This window comes from Amborella trichopoda, chromosome 5 (genome assembly GCF_054954075.1).
Source record: "Amborella trichopoda isolate Santa Cruz 75 chromosome 5, AtrichopodaSantaCruz75HAP2 v2.0, whole genome shotgun sequence".
In the NCBI taxonomy this organism is placed as follows: domain Eukaryota; kingdom Viridiplantae; phylum Streptophyta; class Magnoliopsida; order Amborellales; family Amborellaceae; genus Amborella; species Amborella trichopoda.
This window is the reverse complement of record NC_142340.1, coordinates 42,585,390-42,609,937: the sequence shown is the minus strand read 5'-3', so window position 1 is coordinate 42,609,937 and position 24,548 is coordinate 42,585,390. Positions and strand designations below refer to the sequence as shown.

At 36.5% G+C, this 24,548-nt stretch overlaps 1 protein-coding gene across 9 annotated transcripts in view; it reads left to right on the top strand.

Annotated features, from left to right (window-relative positions):
- The window catches only part of LOC18434245 (2-oxoglutarate (2OG) and Fe(II)-dependent oxygenase superfamily protein), a 50,806-nt gene that overhangs the window by 5,842 nt on the left and 20,416 nt on the right, over positions 1 to 24,548 (top strand). For 8 of the 9 annotated variants that reach the window (XR_016056357.1, XR_016056359.1, XR_016056358.1 and 5 more), the window contains 3 exons: positions 1,851 to 1,923; positions 12,028 to 12,089; positions 22,431 to 22,499. Coding sequence is in view for 3 of the 9 variants with exons in the window: in XM_006844319.4 (XP_006844382.2) it covers positions 1,851 to 1,923; positions 12,028 to 12,089; positions 22,431 to 22,499 (204 nt within the window). In the remaining 6 variants the exon portion in view is untranslated. The remainder of the gene's footprint in view (positions 1 to 1,850; positions 1,924 to 12,027; positions 12,090 to 22,430; positions 22,500 to 24,548) is intronic. The other variant, XM_088868045.1, reaches the window with a different exon arrangement.

Below are 24,548 nucleotides of genomic sequence, written 5' to 3'. Positions count from 1 at the left end.
TTTTCCTCCAAGTTGCTGTCTTTTCTTTCCCTTTTCGCAATCGACCGACCTGCATCTGCTGCCATCAGATTTGAGCATGCCCCTTGAGTTGGGTAACCATAAATTTGACTTTCCTTTCTTCCAGGAAATCTTTCCACTCGAAGAAAGCCTCCACACTATCTAACCAGTCCAAGAATTTATCGGGCTGAAACTTTCCTGAAAATTCAGGGACATCCACTCTCACACTTTGATCTGACCTGGCTAAACCGCAGACCAACCTATCATCCAATGAAGGGTTCTCCCTTTGGTTATGGAAATGATTTATACTTTCTTCACTTGATTCTTCACTTTCAGGAGTAACCAATCTTGTTCAAAGTGGGCAAGACGACCCACCAATTGCTCTATTTCATTGAATCTCCTTAACAATTCCTCATATTTTGCCCTTGGCATAACACCTCTTCCTCCTCGGCCTCCACAGCCTCCATGTCCTCCTCTATTGGCCATAACTTCCGGTCCAAAAGGGAGGATTCCTGCTCTGAATCACCTGATGTAGAACACAGAGAAAATAGAGAGAAATAGCTCAAAACCAGGTAGAATATAAAGGATCTCAATTGTGATTTAATGACAATGGGCTAAAGCTAACAAGGCCTTGCTTCAATGGCTTGTCTAAGGTCCAAAGGCACCCCAAAATAGGCACTGAGTTCCTGAGTTTTTGGAATTTTACAGCAAAATTCATTGTTTCCAGCAGGGTAAAGTCTCCCACTTTTAATAGACTTGACTTGGCTTCTAAGTCAAAGTCCTCTTAACATTCCTAGGAACAATAATGGACTCTACTCCTTCCCAAGTCATGCAAAATACTTTGTCCAACAAATGCAAAGTTAAAGTTTCTAAGAGAATGGATACTATCCCAATGCACAATATCACTTCCCAGCAAAATTTTGAATTCAAATTCTAATATTTCCCTCTTAATTTTTGTACACTCCAAATTTTATCCCCCTGGCTTTTCTGTAAATTTCAGAGATGTCCTTTACAGGGAAAAACCCCAAAATACCCCTAAAAAACTATAGAGAAAATGCAGCCCACAAGATGTCGACAAAACTTTCTTTTATTTTTTTCAGTGTATGTGTATGTGTGTGTGTGTGCATGCGTGCATGTGATGTGATGGGATGTGATGTGTCTATGTGTGTGTGATGTGGGCCATAGGCAATGGAATTTTAAAATAAAATTGGATCAAGTAGGCATTGGATTCCAAGTGGTCTGTTGGCTTTCAAGTTTTGATTGGTGACTTTGAGTTGCGGGACTTCAAGTGCTATTTTCTCATTGTAATTGGATGGCTTGCAAGGGGTTCCTTTTTTTTTTGGAGATCGGAAGTTATTAAAATTAAATATTTACATCAAATTTATATATTTATGATAGAGTCTCTGTTCCTAGGGAGTCAATTTAGTAGTGATTTTGAGGTATATATAGACTAAGGAAACATGGTTATAAATAGGAATCAGAAGGAATAGAAGGTCTTTGCCCTCTCTACTTCATATCACCCCTTGTTCTTCATTTGTCTATTTCGTTTTTTGTGGTAAGCCATTCCATCATTTACATTTATCACTAATAAATTATTTATGTTTATGCCCTGTGCTGTAGCTTTCATGACCAGTCTTATGATTATGAACACTAAAAAGACCAGTCCGATGATTTTTAATGGAGAGTTGTCTTAGATTGGAATGATACATTTTCTTTTCTTTTTGAAACTGAATTGCAAAAGGGAACTGTTGTTCTTTGTCAAGTATCTTTCTTTGGGTTTAAATCACTGATATATGAGCCTTCCTTTGCTTGTTGAAATACCTCTTCAGTTCTTGCATATTTTTGTATTACAGATATGCTTAAAGGATCTTTCTATGCAAATCCAATCAATGATACTCCTACAAATGATGCTTCCCTTATGCACAGGTGAATTTTTAATTTTGGCTTGCTAGGGGTATAGTTTATTGTTTATTATTTTATTTGTCCATGGGCAAATTGTGTTCGAGATGATTTTATAGATTTCTTTTCGAATGTGATTTGCAAGTTCCATGGATGCCACAATGAGACATAAAAGCTTTCTAATTCCATGGGTCTTTGTTTTTGTATCTGTATTCCCAACCATGAGTCTGTTTAATGGCTTTGGTACTTCTTGATCTCTGTCTTGGTGTTCTTTTTGGAGATTTGCGTAATTAATTGTGGTGTCTCTCATTTCTAATGTGGGAACTTGCAAAGGGTGTCTGAAAGCATATTCCAAAATATCATGATGATCGGATAGAATTACGTGGGTTATGTCAAGTTCACCGCGAGATATAGGGATGGTGCAACGGCCTTGGCATGAACTGTCCAGAGTCAGGCCAAATGAGGTCCAAAGGATCCATAAGATCGGGAATGCTCATTGAAGTGATTCTTAGGCTGCCTTCCAAAAATCATGAGGTTTAGAGATATTTAAGTGGGTGATGTCAGATTCATTGTGAGCCCAAATAGGGGCATATGGCCTCTCACAGTGAACATGTACATTGGCTTTTGATCCAAAAGAGGTGAAACATTTGGGGATAGTTTTCTAATGGTGAATTAAGAATGTTGGGTGCAACTCTACCACTTGAGTAACATGGGACCAAAACGCTAGTTAGTATTTCTCTTGTTTGATTTGTTATGTTAGTTATATTCTCTCTCTATTTAATTGATAAGTATCAATTATCATACGAGATTTCATCTCTCTATTACATTTCATTTCTCTTTCATGTCATGGACCCAGCTTGTGTTTCCCTCTCTCTCTCTCTCTCTCTCCTGACATGGACTAAGCTCATCTCTCTCTCTCTCTCTCACACACACTCTCTTTCTCGTTACATGAACCAGATTGAGTTTCTCTTGCTCTTGATTTGGACCAAGCTCGGCTCTTTTTTCTCATATGACATGGACCAAGCTTGAGTTTCCCTCTCTCCTCTCTATGTCATGATATGGACCAAGCTCAAGTTTCTCTCTGTATTGTTAGATGGACCAGTACAATAGATGGATCAGTTTGAGTTTCTGTCTCTTTCTCCCCTCCTCTCTCTATTGATTTGGACCAAGCTTGCGTTTCTCTCTCTTTACATGGACCAAGCTCGAGCCTCTCTCTTGATCTCTCCACATAGACCAAGCTCGAGTCTCTTTCTCTCTCTCATACTTGAAAGAAAGAATTGTCTCTCTATCTCTCTCTCTAATTCTTCATGATAATATGTTCACATCGTGCACCATAGCATGGACGAAGCTGGACTCTCTCTCTCTCTCTTGAAATGGACCAAGCTCAAGTTCCTCTCTCATGAGATGGACCAAGCTTGAGTTTCTCTCTCTAGTGATATGGGCTAGCTCATGTCACTCTCTCTCATCATACTTTTCTTATCAAGAAAAATGAGGGATTTCTTAGAGAAATAAAAGACTAGACCGCCTTACTTATGTCTCTTGTTATACTTAATTAAGCAAACCACTTTCTTATCATCCTTCTCTCTCTCTCCCCCAAGAAATTGCGACTAGACTACAATGTCTAGAGAGGAAGAGGAGGCATGCTTACTTAGAGACAATGAAGTACTAAATCAAAAAGCTTTAGAGAGAGAAGTACTAAATAGATAATGCTTTATAATAACATTTTTAGTCCTAGATTGGTCTTGTAGTGAAATTAAGTAGGTGAGTGTGGCTATAAAATGAGACTTGAGAGAGAGAGAGAGAGAGAGAGAGAGAGAGAGAGAGAGAGAGAGATGGAGAGAACATATTCATGTTTAATAAAGTTTTTTATAATAATATTGCAATATTATATATATGTATATTCTATAAAATATATTATATAGACATAAGTTTTATATTATATGCATATCTAATTGAAATCGTCAACCTTGAATAACACCAACTAGGAGGGGTGATTTGGTTTAAGTGGAAGGCTCTAAAAGGGCAAGGAGACGACCCAAAAGGACATGGATGGAAGCAGTGAGAAAGGACGTGGTGACTTATGGACATGACTGAGGGTATGGCTCTTGATAGAACTGAATGGAGGAACATGATTCGTGTAGTTGACCTTAAATAGGTGGGATAAGGCTCGGATGATTATGATGATATTTTTTTTTTAATTGATTTTATATTATATTCGAAATGAATTCATATGAGGGAGCTTAGGTGTGACTTTAATATGCGATAAGATGAGAGAAAGTAGACTTAGATGGGTTGGCCATGTGCAGCGTAGACCTAATACATCATCAGTTAGGATGTGCGATTTAGTTCAAGTAGCAGGGTCCAAATAGGCAAGGGGAAGGCCCAAAAGGACATGGATAGTAGTAGTGAGAAAATATATGATGACTTTTGGTCTTACTGAGAGTATGACCCTTGATAGAGAAGAATGGAGGAACGTGATTCATGTAGCCAACCCTAAATAATTCAGATAAGGCTTGGAAGATGATGATATTTATGTCTGGTTCTTGCAGCTCCACCCGAGGTGAGGTTTGGGTCCTCCTTTGAGCAATGGGGTCCAGTTCGTGTCCTGGTCCCTCTTTGAACATTCAAGTCGGGCCCGTCCCAACTCGCTTACTGTTTTTCCAAGGTAGGGAGCATCAACCATGGGTGTATCCTAGGATCCCGCTCTTGCTTCCAACATTATGTGTGCATCTTAAGAGAGGCCCTGGATAAGCCCTCACAATGTCTTGGCTCGAAACAGGTGACGTGCAAGCCCTTATCAAAAGAACACACATTTTCTTTGTGGGAAATACTAGTTGTCATTCAACTTAGTTTCATAAGTAAATTATGAGAGGTTTGACATCTACCTTTGGACCTACAACTGGTAGAGAGATTCTTTGTGAGAGACTAAGTATTTGATTCTTAACATGCACTGGAAACTTGGATGGTTAATTTAAGGCCTTTAGAATTCTTTTCTAAAAAATCAATAGGTGAATCCAGTGGATTGGGTTAGGTGCTTTGAGATGTTTTCAGCAAGTGGTCATGATGGTAATTTTGATCTATTATCATCATCATCATTGTCAGAGCCTTTTCTCAACTTATTGGGATTAGCTACATGAATCCTGGTCCCTTATGCTCTATTAAGTGCCATACCCTTAATGAGGCCATAAGTCCCTAATGGAGGGTAAAATTAATCTTATTTTTTGTTTTTATTCAATTTTAAAAGATGTATATTTTGATTTTAGTTTTAGGGTTTATTTTAGAGTTTTTAAGTTTTTTAGGATTTTAGGGTTTTTATATTATCTTTATTTACAATTCACGAGTACTATTCATGATGCTGTTCATGGGTACTGTTCACCCGTTACTGTTTATGGGTATTGTTCACGTATTACTGTATATAGGAGTATTTTTGAAATTTTAATTTTGTTTAGAGTTATTTTAGAGTCTGAATTGTTTACTTGGGTTTCAAGTTAATCTAGAGTTTTATAGGCTTATAAAAGGTTGGATGTCACATTTTGGGAGACATGGGAATGCATTTTATTTTATAAAGGAAGAAAGTTCATCTCTTGGCTTGATTTGCAACCATGTTCTTTCTCCATTAATGCTGGTTTTACTTGCTTAAGGTTCAGGAAAAGGGTAGATTCAAATTTCCACCCTTCTTTCCTGCATCAAATGGTATCAAAGCATGGTTCAAAGGTGACACGAGATTGCGATGGCTGGTCGTGGAGGTCTTAGCCGTAGGGATGCTGATTTGATCTAATTGCCCAAGGAAATCAACAACTTGACGGAAAGGGTTATAGAGCTATTATTGCCCAAGCGAGGCCAGCAATAGCATGCCCTAAATGAAGAGGAATCTATGGGGATAGATCCAAATCGTGAGGGTTTTTATGGAGAATGACGCAAATTAGAGTCCAACTTAGACTTGGACTGGAATGATGGCGCTACCTTCAACCACCCATTCTATGCACATGCTTTGCATTGGGAGCCTCATGTTCGGGAGAATAAATCATGAGTTTTAGTTGATCTACATGATTTGAAGGAGAACGAGGTTGATTTTGGCGTAGGTCGTATCGAATATTAGCAGGTTGTAGATTGGGATTTGGCACCTGAGTTTTTGTATATACTTAGATGATGAACAAGATCTGGTAAGAGAGCCAATCTATAATGATGATCAAGATTTTGTGGGTGAGCCAATCTTTGACGAATAAAAAGACGATGATCTTAAGAATATCAAAGAGGTGGAACATTTAGGGGATTGAAATCAAAGTAGTGCAGTGGAAGCATGGTCAACTCAAAATCTGCAAATTGTGGCCCCGGTTTCAGAGAGTATATGAGATAGATGTCGAGAAAGCCCCTAAACATAGAAAGTTGAAGTTTTCTATACGATTTTCAATGGGAGCTCAAGGATAGTTGAATTCGATAATTTTGCATCGATTCCTCAATGTATATATATGAGTAATGATCCTATGAGACCCTTCCACACACATATATGTAGGACCTCAAAGGATCACCATTAAATTTGGCACAAATCTCTAGAAAAGTTTCACATGGGCATGGGACTGACTTTTTTAGAGATCTGTGCCAAATTTAATGGTGATCCTCTGAGGTCCTACGCACATGGGTGTGGGAGGGTCTCATAAGATCATTACTATATATATATATATATATATATATATATATATAAGGATCCGTTTCTTGAGAAATTATTTTTACCACAAATAGTAGTTGAGCCAACAAAGAAGAAGGTTAAAGAATGCAGTTTTGATGCTGAATTCATCTTAGCATATTTCAAAACTCGAGAACATGTTTTCTCCAACCAGGGGAGAATAATAGAGGGCAAAAATTATTCTTATTTTTCATTTTTATTCAATTTCAAACGGATGTATATTTTGATTTTAGTTTTAGGGTTTGTTTTAGAGTTTTTATGTTTTTTTTGCTATTCTAGGGTTTTGTATATTTTCTTTGTTTACTATATATGAGTACTATTCATGGTACTGTTCATCGTTGCTATTCATGGTACTATTCACACGTTACTGTTCATAGGTATTGTTCAATCGTTACGGTTCACATGGTTATTTTTGGAATTATAATATTATAATTGTAAACTTGGGTTTCAAGTTAATTTAGGGTTTCATAGGCTTATAAAAAGTTGGAAGTCACATTTTGGGAGATATATGTTATGGGAATGAATTTTATTTTATGAAAGAAGAAAGTTCTTCTCTTGATTTGATTTACAACCATGTTCTTTCTCTATTATTGCTAATTTTACTTGTTTAAGGTTCAGAAAAATGGTGGATTCAGTTTCCCACCATTTCTTCCTGCATTCGTCCCTATATCTTTTCTCACTCTTTCCAACCGTGTCCTCTTGGGCCTGCCTCTTGTCCTTTTTGATCCTTCCACTTGAACTAATTCGCACCTCTTAACAGGTGCTATACTGGGTTTACGCAACACATGACTAGCCTACCTAAGTTTACTTTCTCTCATCTTATCGCCTATTGGTGTCACACCTAAATTCTCCTGAATGTATTAGTGAATTCTATCCCTTCTTGTCTTGCTACTCATCATTCCAATATCCTCATCTCAGCTGCACTCATTCTATGGGTATGTTCTTTCTTGATTGCCCAACATTCCACTCCATACAGCAAAGCAGGTCTCATAGCTGTCCTATAGAACTTGCCCTTCAACTTTATTAGTATACGACGATCACATAAAACTCTAGTTGCACATCTCCACTTTGCCCATCTAGCTTTAAGTTTATGTGCGACATCTTTCTTAATCTCTCAATTTCCCTGGATTATTAACCCAAGATATCAAAAGTGTATTTTTTTTGGTATTTTTTGGCCATCAATCTTAACTACTTCCTCGTCTCTACTCCTATTATTACTAAATATGCATTCCATATACTCTGTTTTAGTCCAGCTAATTTTAAAACTTTTAGATCTAGAGCATCCCTCCCAAGTTTTAACTTTGTGTTGATGCCATTTCTGGTCTCATTTATCAAAACTCTGTCATCCGCAAACAACATGCACCATGGTACCTCATGATTCTCGTTGTAGTACTCAAGCAAACAATTGAGCTCTTGGAAGTTGAACTACTCAAACTCTCATTCTACAGAACTGGGGCTGAGTAGCTTTATGGAATTACCTTCATTAAAATAAAGTAGAGGCTGACCAAATTAGCTATTACTTCATTGTTTGAAAATGCTAATAAGTTCAGTCTCGTCAAAGCAAAAATAACCATAAACAACCAGTTAACTGACATAACCCAAAATCAACTAGTTCATTGTGCTCTCTCTCTCTCTCTCTGCACTTCAATCACTTGCTTATATTGGCTTACTTTCGGAATCCACCTGTCTCTTAACCAACAGTAGGATCTATTCCCAAATCTAGTACTTGGGTGCATTGCATCTTTAGTCCTTAAAAGTAAAATAGACTCTAACATTGGTGGCTGGTCCAAAACTGGTCTATTGGGTAAGGAAGTTAATGATGACTAACTACGGGAAGAGATAAGAAATGATGACCAGATATAGCTTGCATGGAGCAGGGAGAGCCCAAATGTCTCTTCGAAGGAGCAAAGACGAGCATGTGTCTTTCCTTCTGGATCAACATGGAGGGACAATGAACCTCTTAGAAATTATATGTTGGATGTATGATTTAGCTACCTTGTGTATACTTTAAACAAAAAAAGAATTATTAATAGGGGATAGTGTACAATACGTGCACATAAAGAACAAAAGGATAGCAATTTGGGACTGATATCACCAGTTCAAGTACACTTTTACCACTCAAAATTAAAGACACCTCCTTATAGCTTCCGCACACATTCCATTCAATCAGACTAGTGAAGGAAGCATTACAACAAGACAATGTGTGTTTAATACAAAACTCAGCACTCTACAATTACCATTACATTATATACACTGTCAAATGTATCAAAATTCAATATAATTTTCCGTTGCTTTACAAGACTGATACACGGTGGTTACAACTAAATTGTGAGAGAATTAACTGTGAGAAACCAAACTTTGAATTCGTTTGCTCGAGGTCACCCCCTGAGAAACACCCCAAGTGCAATCTTTATCTTCACTTGCACTGGGATCCAGGGCTCTCCCCACTCCATAAAATGGGAAGCCAACAAAGAAAGCAATCTTACACAATAATAGGTGCTTAGATCAGTCTGCATACAAATGGCAATAGAGATCTAGCATGGAGATAGAAATTGTGATCAATTAGAGCATAGAATGTGCACTATATGGAAGGGCTTTTATATGTATGGAATAGGCTTGGGAAATTGGTCACAAAATTATGAAATTCAGATTCTATTTTACTGTAACTGATATTAGAACACAGGTTAAGCAAGATAATGGAGGCTTAATTCTCACAAGTTGGTGGTGTGGGGCATAGATATGGAGAGCAAACTATATGGCATGGTATGGACTATGGTATGGCATGGTGTGGACTGACAAATTGGCCATAAATCTCATGAAACTCAAAGTCTATCCTGCTGTAACTGGTCTTCGAACACCAATTAGAGCAAGATAATGGAAGCTGAATGCTCACAAATAGATGCCGTGGAACATAGATACAAAGGGTAAACTATATGGTACAATATAGACTATAAAATTGCATGGTAAATTCTACAAAATTATGCCTCTTAAGATAAAAAAGGATGAAAGTACCTTGCTGTAAATTTGGAATGCTGCAGAGATTACAGCAAGATGGAATGTCCTTAGTGGAATGTGGCTTGGTTGAAGGTGCTCCATAGGGTTGAAGCGGAAGAAGAAGGAGTGGGTTTTAATGGTGATTTCTCTCACTCAAGGACAATGGACGATGGAAAGCATGGCCCTAAAACTCTCTCTCTCTCTCTCTCTATAGGTGAACACTCTATTCTCTCTCTCTCTAGCATCATAGCATTAGGTTGAATTGAAGCGAGGAAATGAGGGGATGAGGCTCCTTATTTATAGTAGTGGGAGAGGAGTGTGTAGAAGCTTCTTGGGAGGTGGAATGAGAGCCTTTGATTATGGAGATCAATGGAGATCTGGCTATCCTAGATGAAGTGCTGGAAATTTACTCCATTTTCCTCTAGTTTTCAAAGTTCAAACTCAAATTTTCTCCCTAAAATTAAATTGAATTTTCCAATTAGAACTTATCTTAATTTTTAAAATTCAATTTCATATCAAATTTGAATTTTCTTTTAATAATCTTCATTATCTATCACATTGGTTTTGATCAGAAGGGCTTCTAGAAAGCAGGCCGTGCCCCTTAGGTTGAAATCTTCTCTCTAATTTCACATGAAATGAGAGAGATAGGAGAAGATGCTCTCTCTTCATAGTAAACTAACTTGCACATGGGATAAATGAGAACATGACAAGAAGCATGCAGGTGGGCTTTTCAATTTCTGATTAGCCCTAGAGTTTCATTTGAAATGTCAAACCTGTGCTCCTTCTAGATGATCAGCCCATGTGCACCCATGTGCAAAGATTCTCCACATGCCTTAAAAGAAATTAATTTTATTACAAATGAAACACCAACCAAACACCACCTTATGCGATCCTCCTCGGGAATGATGTCATGAGTATTGACATCACCATGACATCATCCCCATGTAGGGTGGCTAAGGCCCACATGCGGTCCCCATTGGATGCCATGCTAATTTAGGCCCTAGAAAAATTAGATAAAGTTTCAAAAAATATTTAAAAATCATTTTTCATCTTATTTTACTCGAATAAATTCATTTGGGTTGCCATAAAAGTATTGTAGAGTAATGGGTACCTTCAGAGTTTGAATCCATAAACCTAGGGCACTCCACTGGGTTCACCTCGAAACCCTCAATCAGTTTCTCAAATCGACCAAATGGAACCCATGACCCTTAGTCTTCTTCAGAGGCTCATGCTTAGTCCATCAAAGCCAATCTAGAGGTGGCTGAATTCCGGGATCTTAGTAGATTATAGGTGCACCCCCAAGGACAAATGTATTATGCACTTTAAATCATGGTGCGAGGGTCCTCTCTCAGCCCATGTGCACATCCTTAATCCAATAGATTACTTGGAAAGGGCGGCTTCCCATAAATGTTGTTGTTATATACGCATGAAGGTCGAGGCCTAGGCCTAGGCCCTTGCCCTCACAAGCCACCAACCCATGGAGGGTATCCTTTCTCCTGATTCATACCTTATTGAGATATCCTTTCTCTTGATCTCTCACAGGCAACCCTGTACACCAGGATTATCCTACCATGTTTAGTTCTAGGCTAACGTTGACCTTGACTGTGGGATAAACCCCAAACCTTATGGTGCCCCACTAAGCCTATGAACCAAAAGGGTTTTGTGACTCAAGACACCACTTCCGGGCCTTAGACGGTCTTGACTGAGTCACTTGGGACCTATTGGGTACCACACTCCCATCGGAGTTAAAATCTAATATAAAAGGACATGAGTTAACATTGTGTCATGGCCATGAAAGACCACATAAATTCAACATTATATAATGGTGCTTTATGAGCTTAAGGACTCAGGCCTAGGTGGTTGTATCTTGGGGTTTGCTCTAGAAACTCTCATTCATCAATTAACCATCATATAGAGAGAGAATATTGTTCTGAAGTCCAGATACGCTATTGCGTGGACCTCTGTATTTGTGGGCTTATGCAAGACTGTCCAGTGGGCAATAAGTCCGGGTTTCTCTCTCTAAATTGGAGGGCTGTTTTCTCTATTTCTGTTTTTTTCATGTCACAATAACGACATGGAACTTAGATGAGCTGGTTCTTGATGATAGTACATCGGAGTGCAAATGAAATTTTGGATGCTGTAAAGACCTTTGGTCTAATTGACCTACACAAAATTTAGCTCAAACCATTTGTAAATAGCAAGATATTAATGTATATGTGAGTGTTGCCACTATGTATACTCTGTAGCTACAACTTTTAGACTTTTCCGCTATCTTATCTCCATCTCTCAACCAACACCTTTAATGATTTAGCCTTTGTGTTGTTTTGGTTCTATTTATTGTGAGCTTGAGTTTGGCCTTTTTAAGAAGTCAATAAGCTTTGTGGTTTTCAAAATTGTTACTTAAACATGTTAAGATGTGATATTTGACATTCTTATTTATTTTATTTTTCCAGGTACCCGGCTTATTGTCGGCCAAATCTATGGCCTAGAAATCATTTACCTGAACTTGAATTAGGTTAGCGAACACTAACTGGTGCTTATTTCATATATTCAAGAAGCAATGCTCTCGATATTTTTGTTTTAAAAGATTTCTTTTAAATATTTTCATTTCTGACATAGTTTTTCAAATTTATATTTCTTGATTATATATTTATTTATATTAAAATAGGATGTGCTCATTTTTCTAGCAGAAGACGTGTATGCTAATTTTATTCAATAAAATTTCATGGAATCACTTCTTGTTAGAATCTAGTAAGAGTTCATGGCAATGTTGTCAGGACTAGACTGGTGACGGAATCTGTAAAGGCACCTGTTCAGTTGGACTGGCCAAACCGGACTGGTTCATTGGTCGGACCAGTCTAAAAAAAATAAATAAGTAATAAAAATAATAAAATAAAGAAAAATTGGAAAAAATATGGAAAAACTAGGAAAAATCTAAAAAATAAAGAGCAACTCTAAAAAATATAAAAAACAAATATAACTCTTCAAGGTTCAAGAAATAAAGAAATACTAATTAATAATGCAATATCTCAAATTTGTAAAGAAGACACACAAACAGAATGCTCATAAAATTTTTTATCAAAAAATTAGTCATGAACTGCAATCATAAGTAGGGAGAAAATAAGTACACCACCACAAGTCCGCAAACTCCAAGCTTGTTTTATGATTAGAATGCTACAAAACCCAAGTGATAATAAGAAAAGTGTCAAAAGTAATTAATAGTCTTTTTCGTTAATTTCATTTCCTTCTTCTTGCTCATCATTGGGCTCCTAAGTGTTGACCTCTAAATCATCATCATCTACACGTATGAGAAAGTTTACACATTATTGAGTAAGATAGAAGCTTACATTCATAGAGTGCATAAAAACTTCAAACATAAAATTAGCTTACATTCGTAGAGTGCATAAAAACTTCAAACATAAAATTATTTAAATTAAAATTTACCTTCTTTTGGGGGTTCTATCTCCATCCAATCATCTATATGCTCCTCAATGCCTTCAAGAGCTAGCCTCTATTTCTCGACAACCCACTCTTCCATAATATTTATTCTCTCCAAAAAATTGGATCCAAGGACATTGGTTTTCTCTGCATCCTACAACATAACATTCCAAAGATTTAAACATAAATAGAAGCAACACTAGAACTTTGTAATTAATGAATACGTAATGAAAAATAAATTAAACAAGATTTATTACCTCTCTTCCAAGCTCAAGTCGTATTGCATAAAAACCAAGTCATTCAGCCTTTTGTGCTCCAACCTATTTCGCTTATCTATATGAATGCGTTGGAAGACACTCCAATTCCTTTCACGCCCACTTTCACTGCAAGTTTGGCTTAGAATACGAATAGCAAAATTCCTAAGGTTGGGAACTTTTTCACCAAATTGTTCTCACCAAGCTGCTAAAAGTGGCAATTAAATAATATAGATTAGAGACAAAAAGAAACAAGATTAGAGGTTAGATACACAATAAAAAGCACAACATATTTAATAAATAAATAAATAAATAATAAAATGGATTACTTGGGAGGATTTTACCACGCAAGGCAATTTCTAAGGGACACCCAAATACTCTTGATCCATTCTGATATTCGCATAACTCTCTCCTGATCGTCACTTCAGGGTATAACTTTTCCACCATGGTATGCAAGCCTCCCAAAACCATAGGATCGGTTAAAAATGTTTCCTTGTTGTAGACGAATTGGGGGTTGAGATAATATGCAGCTGCATGTATAGGATGATGTAACTGCCGATCCCATCTTTTATCAATAATGTCCCAGTATTTCTCATATTGGCTCCTTCTTTGCTTAAGAGCTTTTTTTATAGCTTCTTTGGCCCTATCCATGGCCTCATATATGCACCCCATAGCAGGCCTAGAATCACTATCTACAATTCTTAAAACCTTTACTAGGGGCTCTATAATTTGAATTATATTTAGTCCAGAAATGGCTACTGAAAACCAAATCTACCATCTCCTTTCCACTTGTCTTCTTGGCCCGTATAGAATTTCTCCACACCGCAGATGTAACCATGGCTATCAGACCATTCTTGTGAGGAAGTTAGTAGCAAATCTAGTTATTGCTGGCCTCACTAACTCCCTATCATTTGTATGCTTCCTCATAAGATTGAGAACAAGGGAGTGATTGTAGATAAATTTTGTAATATCTTTTGCGTTATCTACAACTTCTTTAACATGACTCATCTTCCCTATATCCTCTAGCATCAAGTCTATACAATGTGCTACACAAGATGTCCAAAGATGATAACGACCTTGAAGCAAATGCGCAAATGCCCCCCAAGGGAGTAATTGGCTGCAGTATCTGTAATAAATTGAACCACATTCTTTGGCCTCACTTCCTCAACTTTCTTAAATAACTCAAATAATGCTTGCCCAGTCTTGATTATGTTAGAGGCATCCACAGACCCCAAGAAAACTGTTCCTCTATGACAGGACACCAAAAAAATTATCAAATGTCGATCTCTTTTATCTTTCAACCCATCAGCCATGATAGGACATTTATATATCTCCCATATTGCCTTATATTTGGCTGTGGACCCTTTAACCTCGTTCACGGTCTTTTTTAATAAGGCTTAGAATGATGACAGGAAGGGCCTTTATACCCCGTGCCAATGGATGCCACTGCATCCAACATATGCTGAAAATAAATGGAGTTAAGGGCATTGAAAGGGATAGCACATGGATACATCCACTGGACTACAGATAAATCTGCTCTCTCTATAGCTTGCTCCCCAGCCAATACACATTTGATGGCTGGCTGGGAGCCTTGTCCTCGGTGGGAAATAAGCCCCATTCCCACCTTGACCTTGCCTCCCAGGCTTACTACTCGCAGTAGCACGACAAGCTGTGGTGGTATCTCCTTCTAGTTTGAGGGGTTTCCTCAACATCCTCTTCCCCCTCCTCAATATCAACATACTAAGGGTTCTTGATCTCATCGTTAATTTCTTGCCTCTTTTTCTTCCCAGCCATGTGATGTCCAATACGTTTTTGCATCTTATACATCACATAAGAGGGAAATTTGGGACATTTGGCTGCATTCCCAGGCTTTTGGGCTAATGTATTCTCCCTCCATTTATCGGGTTTTGAGCAATATATACAAATATTTTTCCACTTGTCACCCTTTTGTTCTCTTCTTACATGCCTCAGGCTAGAGCTGTTTTTCCTCTATTTGACCCACTCGAGGACATCTTTTCCCAATTCAAATGCCACAATTTGAAACTCAAAATTCTCAAACTACCAATAACAATCTCCCTATAAATACAAAGCATAGCACAAATCACAAATCTTACAACCTCAAAGTCACAAACATAATGCACAATTCCAATACGTGGAAATTTCAGAAGAAAAGCAGATATCAGAAATAAATCAATAACTACAAGAATGCAAAACAATGAAAACAGATGCACATTTTTATTATACCTAATGCGAAAGGCCAAATATGTAGTATGGTATTTCTTTAAAACTGCAACATCAAGGTTATTAGACTACTGAAAAATGAAAATCACAAAATTGCTCATTTTCCTTTCTGTATTTTCTAAAATGAAATTTCATTCATTGATTTTATTTATTTATTTATTTATAGATAACTCAAAGTTCCAAACATGAAAAAGATATAAAGTAAAGAAAGGGAAATTCTGAAATTAAGAAAACAGAAAATTTCAAAAAAAGAAAGTCTTCTCTTTTTTTTTTTTTTGTTTTTTTAAAAAACTCTGTGTTTGTTATTTTTATTTTTCTTTTTGCATTTTCCAAAATAAGATTTTTATTCTCTATTTTTTTATTTTTTAGATGTTTCAAATTTCAAAGTTCCAAGCATGAAAAGAATAAAAGAAGTAAAAAAAAAAAGAAAATGAGAAAAATGAGAAAACAAAAATAATTAAAAAAAAAGAAAGTCTTCTCTTTTTTCTTTTTCAATTTCTGTTTTTCATTTTATCTATATTTGGGAAATTTACAATAAAATATATTCAACTACTCCATATTACACAAACATAAACCTTTCATGTAATATTACATATCAATATAGCGGGACGAATATGTGGCCAAAGTAAGATGGAAAAAGGAGAACATGTGGAAATTTGGAGAGCAAAAAAAGTGGAGAGAAAAAATACAATAGAGAGAGAAAATAAAAGTGGACCCAAGTTTTCCTTTCTATCACCTTTCTTTCTACTCGACTGCCCTTTCTCTCTCTTGGTCTCCCTTTCCCTCACCTCCCTTACTGTCTATCTGCTCTCGCTTTCTCTAGCCTTCCTGTGCAAATCCTTGAAAGACCTCCGCTCACTCTTTCATTCCCTGTTCTCCATCTTTTGAACTGTTGAGGATAGCATATTTTGGGCTTAGCTGTAGGGGATTGTTTAGCCACAGCAGGGTTAGGTTTTTTTGCAGAATGTTTTAGTTGCCTTGGCCTATTAGCCTTGTTAACAGTCTTGTTTTTTGCAGCATTGGATTGGGTTTTTTTCAGGAATTTTTACTGACTTTGCAGGGTCAAGATGAAGCCCTATTTCACTTCCTAGTGGTTAACGTCACCTCCTAGTGAACCATTTGTTCTTCTATCCATACTCTTGAATTCCAAATAATAATTTTCACAGAATCGATCTCATTGAAAGCTCTCAAAATTGAATCAGTAATATTTCAGCGCAATTTGAGGGCTAGTTCTCACTATTTCTTTGATATCACCAAGGAAAATTAGGTTAACTCAAAAATGGAAAGTAGGGATTACAAACAAAGAAGAATGGCACCATGATCCTTTCTTCAACAACCATGGCTTTCTCTTTCACATTCATCATTGGCATTTACCACCATTTCCACTATTGGGAGCAGCTCCATTGAAGAATGGCATCACCAACTACCATTGCTTGCATTTTCACACGCATCACTACATCTACCGTCTTTTCCACCATTGAGAGCATCTCCATTGAAGATGCAAAGAAATGTTATTCAAAGTTGAAGAATCAATGACCTGGTACTGTTCCTTGTAATATCGCTCTTCATGTTCTTTTTTTTTTTTGTCTAGGAGAGAAAGGGTGGGGTAGAGAAAGATCGTAAAGCCATGAGAGAGAAACTAGTAGAAAGAAAGCAAGGGAAAACGGTTTTAGAGGTCGGTGGAGAGAGAGCCTAAAGACATGAGAGAGAGCAACCTGGAGGAGAGAAAAGGAGAGAGAAAACCGATAGCTTTCAAAGAGAGGTGGGTAGAGATAGAAAGCCCATGTGATGAGAGGGAAACCAAGGAATGGGTGATAGAAGTAGACTGTGGAGTCATGAGAGAAAAAAACGGTGAGAGAGCTTTTGGGGGAGATGGGACAAGGGCTGTTGGTCACTGTTTCTCTACAATTTTTTGTTCGTCCTCTACTTTCTCTCTCTACTATTCATTCGATACGTCTCCCTCTATGTTTTTTCTCTTTCTCTCTCTATCTTAAATTTCTTAAATTCTTTCTCATTTTTCTCGTTCCTACTTTCCACGTGTTCACACTTTGGCCACGTACTAATGCAGTTCTATCATTGTGTAATATTAATTAATAGGTTTATGTTTGTGTAGAATGTAAACACTTAAATATATGTTGTTGTAAAAATCCTTTTACCTTTTTGCCTTTTCCAATATGTTTTTTTCATTCTCTATTTTTTATTTTGAGGTTTAGAAGGCCATTAGAGAAAAACGATCATGTTATAAAATTTGGTTGTGTGATAAAAATGATCAAAACTTGGAAGAATATAAAAATGATAAGAAAAACGTTAAACATATGGTAAGTAATGCTTAACTTAACGCATACAATAATCCACACAATAAATTGGGAACAAAAAAAGGTGAAAAAGATGTCTTCAAATTAACAAAAATGAGAGAGAAAATGTGTAGGGATCTAGACCCTATTAAATGCATTAAGACTGAGGATCAAATGGTCTTGGTGAAGGATGAAGAGGTCAACGAAAGGGGGAGAGTTTATTTTCAAAAATTATTAAATGATGAACACAATAGGAAATAGCGGTAAAAGGAACCGTTGGCATAAACGAAGGCGGAGGTCTATCAGAAGTGAATGAAGCTTTGAAAAGGATGAAGAGAGGAAAGGCTTTAAGACCAAATGGTATCCCGATAGAGGTTTAGAAGTGCGTGGGGGAGATTGACATTGACTGGCTGACCAAGCTGTTTAACAAGGTGTTGAGAATAAAGAAAATGCTAGACGAATGGAGGAAAAGTATTGCAGTACCTATTTACAAGAACAAAGGAGACATACAAAAGTGTGCGAACTATTGAGTGACCAAACTTATGAGCCACACTATGAAGCTTTGGACGAGAGTGATTGAGCAACGACTAAGGCATAAAACGAGTGTATCAGAAAACCAATTCAGTTTTTTGCAAGGGAGGTCAACAACCGATGCTATTTTCTTACTTAGACGGGCGAAAGGAAAAGACCTCCAAATGGTCTTTATTGATCTAGAGAAATCTTATGATGGAGTATCTTGAGATTTAATTTGGTGGATGTTGGAAAAGAAATGAGTCTCCAGACACTACATCGACTTGGTGAGAGATATATATGATAGAGCGCAAACTAGTGTACGAACAATTAGTGGACAAACGTGTGAGTTTTCAGTGGCAATAAGTCTACATGAGGGGTCAGCATTGAGCCCATACCTCTTTGTCTTAGTTATGGACGACTTAACTAGCCACTTACAAGATGAGGTACCATGATGCATGTTGTTCGCAGATGACATAGTTTTGATTGATGAGATCCGAGACGACATCAACACAAAGTTAGAACTTTGGAGGGATGCTCTAGAATCTAAAGGTTTTAAAATTAGCTCGACTAAGACAAAGGATATGAAATGCAAGTTTAGTAATAGGAGTAGAGACGAGGAAGTAGTTAAGATTACGGTCAAGAAATACCAAAAAGAACGCATTTTAGATATTTTGGGTCGATAATCCAAGAAAATCGATAGATATGGGAAGATGTCGTATATAGAATTCGAGCTGGGTGGGAGAAGTGGAGATGTGCAACTTATGTCGTCGCCACATACCAATAAAGTTGAACGAAGTTCTATAGGACAGTTGTGAGACCAGCTTTGCTCTATAGGGCAGAATGTTGGGTGGTTATATACCCATATGATGAGTGTAACGGAGAAGATAATGATGAGATGGATAAGTGACAAGACAAGAAGGGATAAAATTCGAAATGAATACATTTGGAAAAATTTAGATGTAGCACCAATAGGAAATAAAATGAGAGAGAGTAGACTTAGGTTGGTTGGCTATGTGTGGTACAGACCCAGTACAACACCCGTAAGGAAGTGCGAGTTAGTTCAAGTGGAACGATAAAAAAGGCAAGGGGTAGGTCCAGAAGGACATAGTTGGAAGTAGTTAAAAAAGATATGGGGACTTATGGCCTCACTGAGGGTATGACCCTTAATAGAGAAGAATGGAGCAGAATTTGTGTGGCCGACCCAATTAGTCGGGAAAAGGCTTTGTGAGGATGATTTTTTATTTATTTCGATAATTCAAATTCCAAACATGAAAGTGATAAAAGTGTACATTTAAGATTTTGTCATTTAACAGATTCAAAAAAGAAAATAATAAAAAAGTAGAGAGCAGAAAATTCAAAAAAGAAAAAACAGAAATGTTAAAAAAAAATTAAAAAATTCTTTTTATTTTTTAATTTTTTATTATGGTTTTTATTTTCTATTTTTATTTTTTCTTTTTGCATTCTCCAAAATTTTAATTTTTTATTATCTGATTTTTTTACTTTTTTAGATAATTCAAAGTTCCATTCAAAAAAGTAACTACATAAGAATTTTTTCTTTTCTCCTCTTTGTTTCCAATTTCAACTTTTTCTTTATCCTTTTTTCTTTTTTTTTTTTTCGTTTTTCTTGTTTTTCACTTGTTGGATTTTCTATTTTTTGTGAACTTTCTAGACAAAAAATTGAAAAAGAAAAGTAGAAAAACAAAAAAAATGCCCCCAAATATATTTCTACGTGTTGTTTTGTAGTTTTTTTTGTTTGTTTAACTTTTAATGATTATTACAAAAGTACAAACCACAAACTAATCGAAAATTTCCTAAACTTGAAACTACAAATTAAAAATAAATTAAATTTATGAAACCCTAGTTCTTAATTTTTTTTTCAATATTTTTCTTATTTTATAAGCCTTAAGTTAAAAATATTTGTATTATTGAATATTAAAAAGGTTAAATATAAAGAAATAAAAAACTTACCTGTCGGAATCTCGTCGGAATCTTGTGCTTGAGCCTTTAGGGCCGGCGTTTTAAATTTTTAGGGCTTGAGGGAGAGAGAAAAAAAGAAGAAGAGAGAAATAAAGCGTTTAAATCTTTAGTTCTCTTTTTACAATTTAAATGAGTTAAATTGTATAAAATTAAGGAAACTTCACTATTAAGTTGTTTAATATAATATAAAAGCCCTCTTGTAGGACCCTTTAAAGGAAAAAAAACGAAAATTGACGATTGTAGAAACCGTCTTTTCTTCCCCCACTATGGACCAGCCGGTTCAGTACTGAATTGTTGGACCAGCTGTTCTACTAGTTGGACCAGACGGTTGTACTATGCGTGGGTTTTTAATTGAACCGGGCTGTAAAACCCACCAGTTCACCAATCAAACCGGCCGACGCGTTCTGATTTTAATATCATTGGTTCTAGAACCGTTAAATTTTGCATTTTTCAATGTCTGAAAATTTATGGATGCATATTTTGTCATATTTGTGTATATATGCAATATTAGTGTGTGTGTGTGTGCGACTCGGGTCCAGGGTTTTTGACCTGTACCCGACCCGCTTGCTCCAAAACTGTGACCTGGACCCGGACCCAGATTAGGTTGATGTGATGACCCGAACCAATTGCTACCCCTACGACTGGTTCGAACATCGGGCTAGTCGGTCCACCACTCCTTGACTTGTTTGATGGACTAGCCCGTCCATGGGGGTGAATGGCCTAGATAGGGCACTTGTTCACCAATTCCTGGTTCGAACCGGCAGATCTTGTCTTGTCTTGACATCTTTGGAAGAAAACATATTTTCATATCAAATTAAAATTAAAATTGAAGATTCAAAATATTCAAATCTCTACAAGTATAGCTAGGGAATTTCCAATGCCAAAAAGATGCAAAAAAAAGTAAAAAAAAAAAATGACATTTTAAAAGGACCAATAATTAAAAAATACAAAACCAAAAAAGGAAACATTTTTCTTTGTATATAAAAATATCAAACTCTACTAATTTAGCAAACTAAGAAACAACTCATTGCAATCATTTGAAAAAGGACTTCTGATTGAGTGGTCGGAACAACCTCGAAAGTTACTAGTTGATTGCCACATGCTAGGGAATTTTTTGGTTTAGAGAGCAAAAAAATATTAAATATCGAATCTCTTTTTAAAAAACATATTCTAAACCCTAAAAACCCATCCTATTGTTGAAAGTGACCAAAATGCTCCTTAACGAACTTGAAAGGACAGGAAAAAAAAAGGATAAAAAGAACTGGTTAAATCATGTTAAAAATTCAAAAAAGACGGAAAAATGGGGCATTTCTTGTCCCCATTGGAACTGGCTGGCTCGGTGCTTGACTGGTGGACTGGCCGGTCAAGACACTGGATGAACGGTCCACCAGTCTAGCCCGGGTTCGGTGGACCAGCCGGTCCAAGGGGAATGATGTAGAAAGTTAGAAACTAGTTCTTTATTAATAATTTACATTTTTTTCTGTACCAATTTGTTTTGTATTATATGATTTATTGAAATGTAGCTTTCTTGGAAAGCTTCTCTCATCAAAGTATGGATATATATGTGTAGCATATGTATTATAGATGTATTCTACGTTCACCAATTTTTTTTTTTGTGTGTGTGTTGATAAAAACACACAACAATTTGTAATTAGAGTAGTAGAATGTGCAAGTGTATCTTGTGTACATATGCATGCCGAGACACCTACATTATGTCCTTGTGTGTATATATAAATTTTAATTGCTTTGTCTTGGTGTATTCAGTTTTTTTCATTTTTTTGGATTTTTTCTTTTATCTTTTCCTTAAATTTAAGGAAAACGAGCAAATAGCTGGATCTGTGGTGGACAACTTGAGTTGTTTAAGGGTTTTAACTTTTCTGTGGAACTGTTGGTTATTCTGCTCTTTTGGGAATGGAAGGAATTTTTTTAATTAATATATAATAAAAGATACATTACACTGAACCTATTTCAATCTATTGGGGGTTATGATATCTTGTAGACTAGAAATTCTTATCCATCTTATTGCTTCTATGTCTTGCATTATCCTTTATGTGGAAACCTGCATTTTAATATCTAGAGTATTTCAGTCAGATTAAGTAATGGATCTGATTCATTGCGTTTGTCTACTATTTTTTGAAGCATTCAAAGCTCTTGGAAAGTTGATGTTGGATATTGGGTTGATGTTGTCGTACCATTGTGATAATTATGGTAATCTCTTGATACCCTAAGAAGTATTAGTGCTACATTTCTTTTCCTATCGTTTCTCCAACAATTTCAAATTAACTAGACTGTCAATATAATGTTACCTGAGTTTTAATTCATTGAGAGTTCTATTAAAATTTTGGAATCATGATCTATTTAATCTAGTTATTTAGTGGTTTTTTGTTTATTTATTGATTTACACAATAAATGATATAAAGTTTGCGATTCCACATTTTGAATTAGAATTTCTGTAGTTTGTTTTCTTAATAATTTTCATTTCAGTACTAAAATGATATTCATATTTGTTTCGACTACACGCATATATATGTACATAAGGCCATGGGTATAGATCTGGTCAAGGGCATCAATCTGTTGCAATTGCAAGGATTGTATTTGGAGAATCCTTGATTCATAGCTTTAGTAAGAAGTACACCATATATGCAATAATATGGGTGTGTTAAATTATCAGATTACCCTACATGGATCTTACAAAAGGTCTCTAACCAAAAATGAGAATGTTAAATTTGTCATGGTTTAAATGTGAGAGTATCCATGCAATCCAGTGAAGATTGGCAGTCATTTGTCATGGAGGGACACAGATTTCATTGTGTATGCTCATGTTATGTGGCCACACAGTCTCACTTAATGGTAATCTAGGATTGGAACCTAAGAATAGGCAACTCTATTAACTAGTTACCTTGTTCCTTCCAAAAGAACTCTGGGCTTTAATTGATAATTTGTAGATGCAGGGTGATTGGAAAAGCTGTTAAAGTACTTGTGTTTCTCAGAACTTGTAACACATTTCTTTAGGAGTTCTACAGAACCTTTAATATGGACCTTCCAAATTTCCTTGTTAGGAGCAACTGAGTTCACCTTTCTGTTGTTTCTTGCTTGTATCTTCTGGGTTTCAAGGTTGTTTCTCCCGTTTAATTTTGTATTGCTCAGCACTGCATTAGAGGCAACTCCGCTTTAATTCTTCCCAATAGCGCACAAGCATTATCTTTCCTCCTTACATTTAACCACTTTTATCTCTTTGATATGTTCCATTCTGTTACTGCAAAGCTTTTCTTCTAAGTAGCTTTGTTGAACATTGGGCCTCTTGATACCAAGTGTCTTCAGTCATCGTGGTACAAATGGGCTGCTCGATGTCTGTCCCAACAGCTAGAACTGAAGGGATATAGCGATGAAATGTTGGGCTTTTTCACAGCTACATTTACACATTAAGCACCCTGAAGCAGGAGTTACTAGACATTTGGGAATGGTATTGAGTAGGAGCCTACCTCAGGTGGTGGACAACACATACCTGTTCTCCTAAAGGATTGAATGGAAATTCCATAGAGCTGAGTAGGTGGCATCATTTAGTTATTGGTGACTCATGACCAATGCTCTTCTAGCCTGGAAGTTACCCTTTTGTGTGAACTTCACCAACAACATCCTTGTCCTGTAATCTGGGTGGAGAAATCTAGAAGTCTTAACCTGGCTACAGATTTAGCTGCTTCTCTTCTTGCTACCCCTTTTTCATTTTTGTCAACAAACAAACTGAACTAAGTGATGCATTTTCTAATAGGGAGATTTCTTCTTATAGCCACTGAACTTGGCTCTGCACAAGTCAGGTTCTGAGGTTCAATGAGATGAGAGGGCATTTGACAGTGAGGATTACTTGGATTTGATGGTGACTTTCTGCTTGTACCTCCCACAATTATATTATTTCTGCTAGTCAATGTTGTATGAGTTACCAACATTGACTTCATGAATTGGGTGCTGTCATGCACATGCAGGAGCACTTTTGGGCAGTTGGCGTCTTCATTTATATTGTTTGTTAAATTTATTATATATTGGGTTGGTTATGGATTTGATGCAACTGTAATTTTGAGTCCAAAATTCTCATTAGAAGTTCTTAGGTTCTTAGGATACACAATGTTATATGGTCTGTGGTGCTCTTTACCTTTGAAATCCGCTACAAGCTGTGCCTGTTATTCTAGCGGCCTGATTATCATGAGAGTAAACATGACTTTTGTGGCTTGCTTGTTTCTATTTCTTTAGCCAGCTAAACAG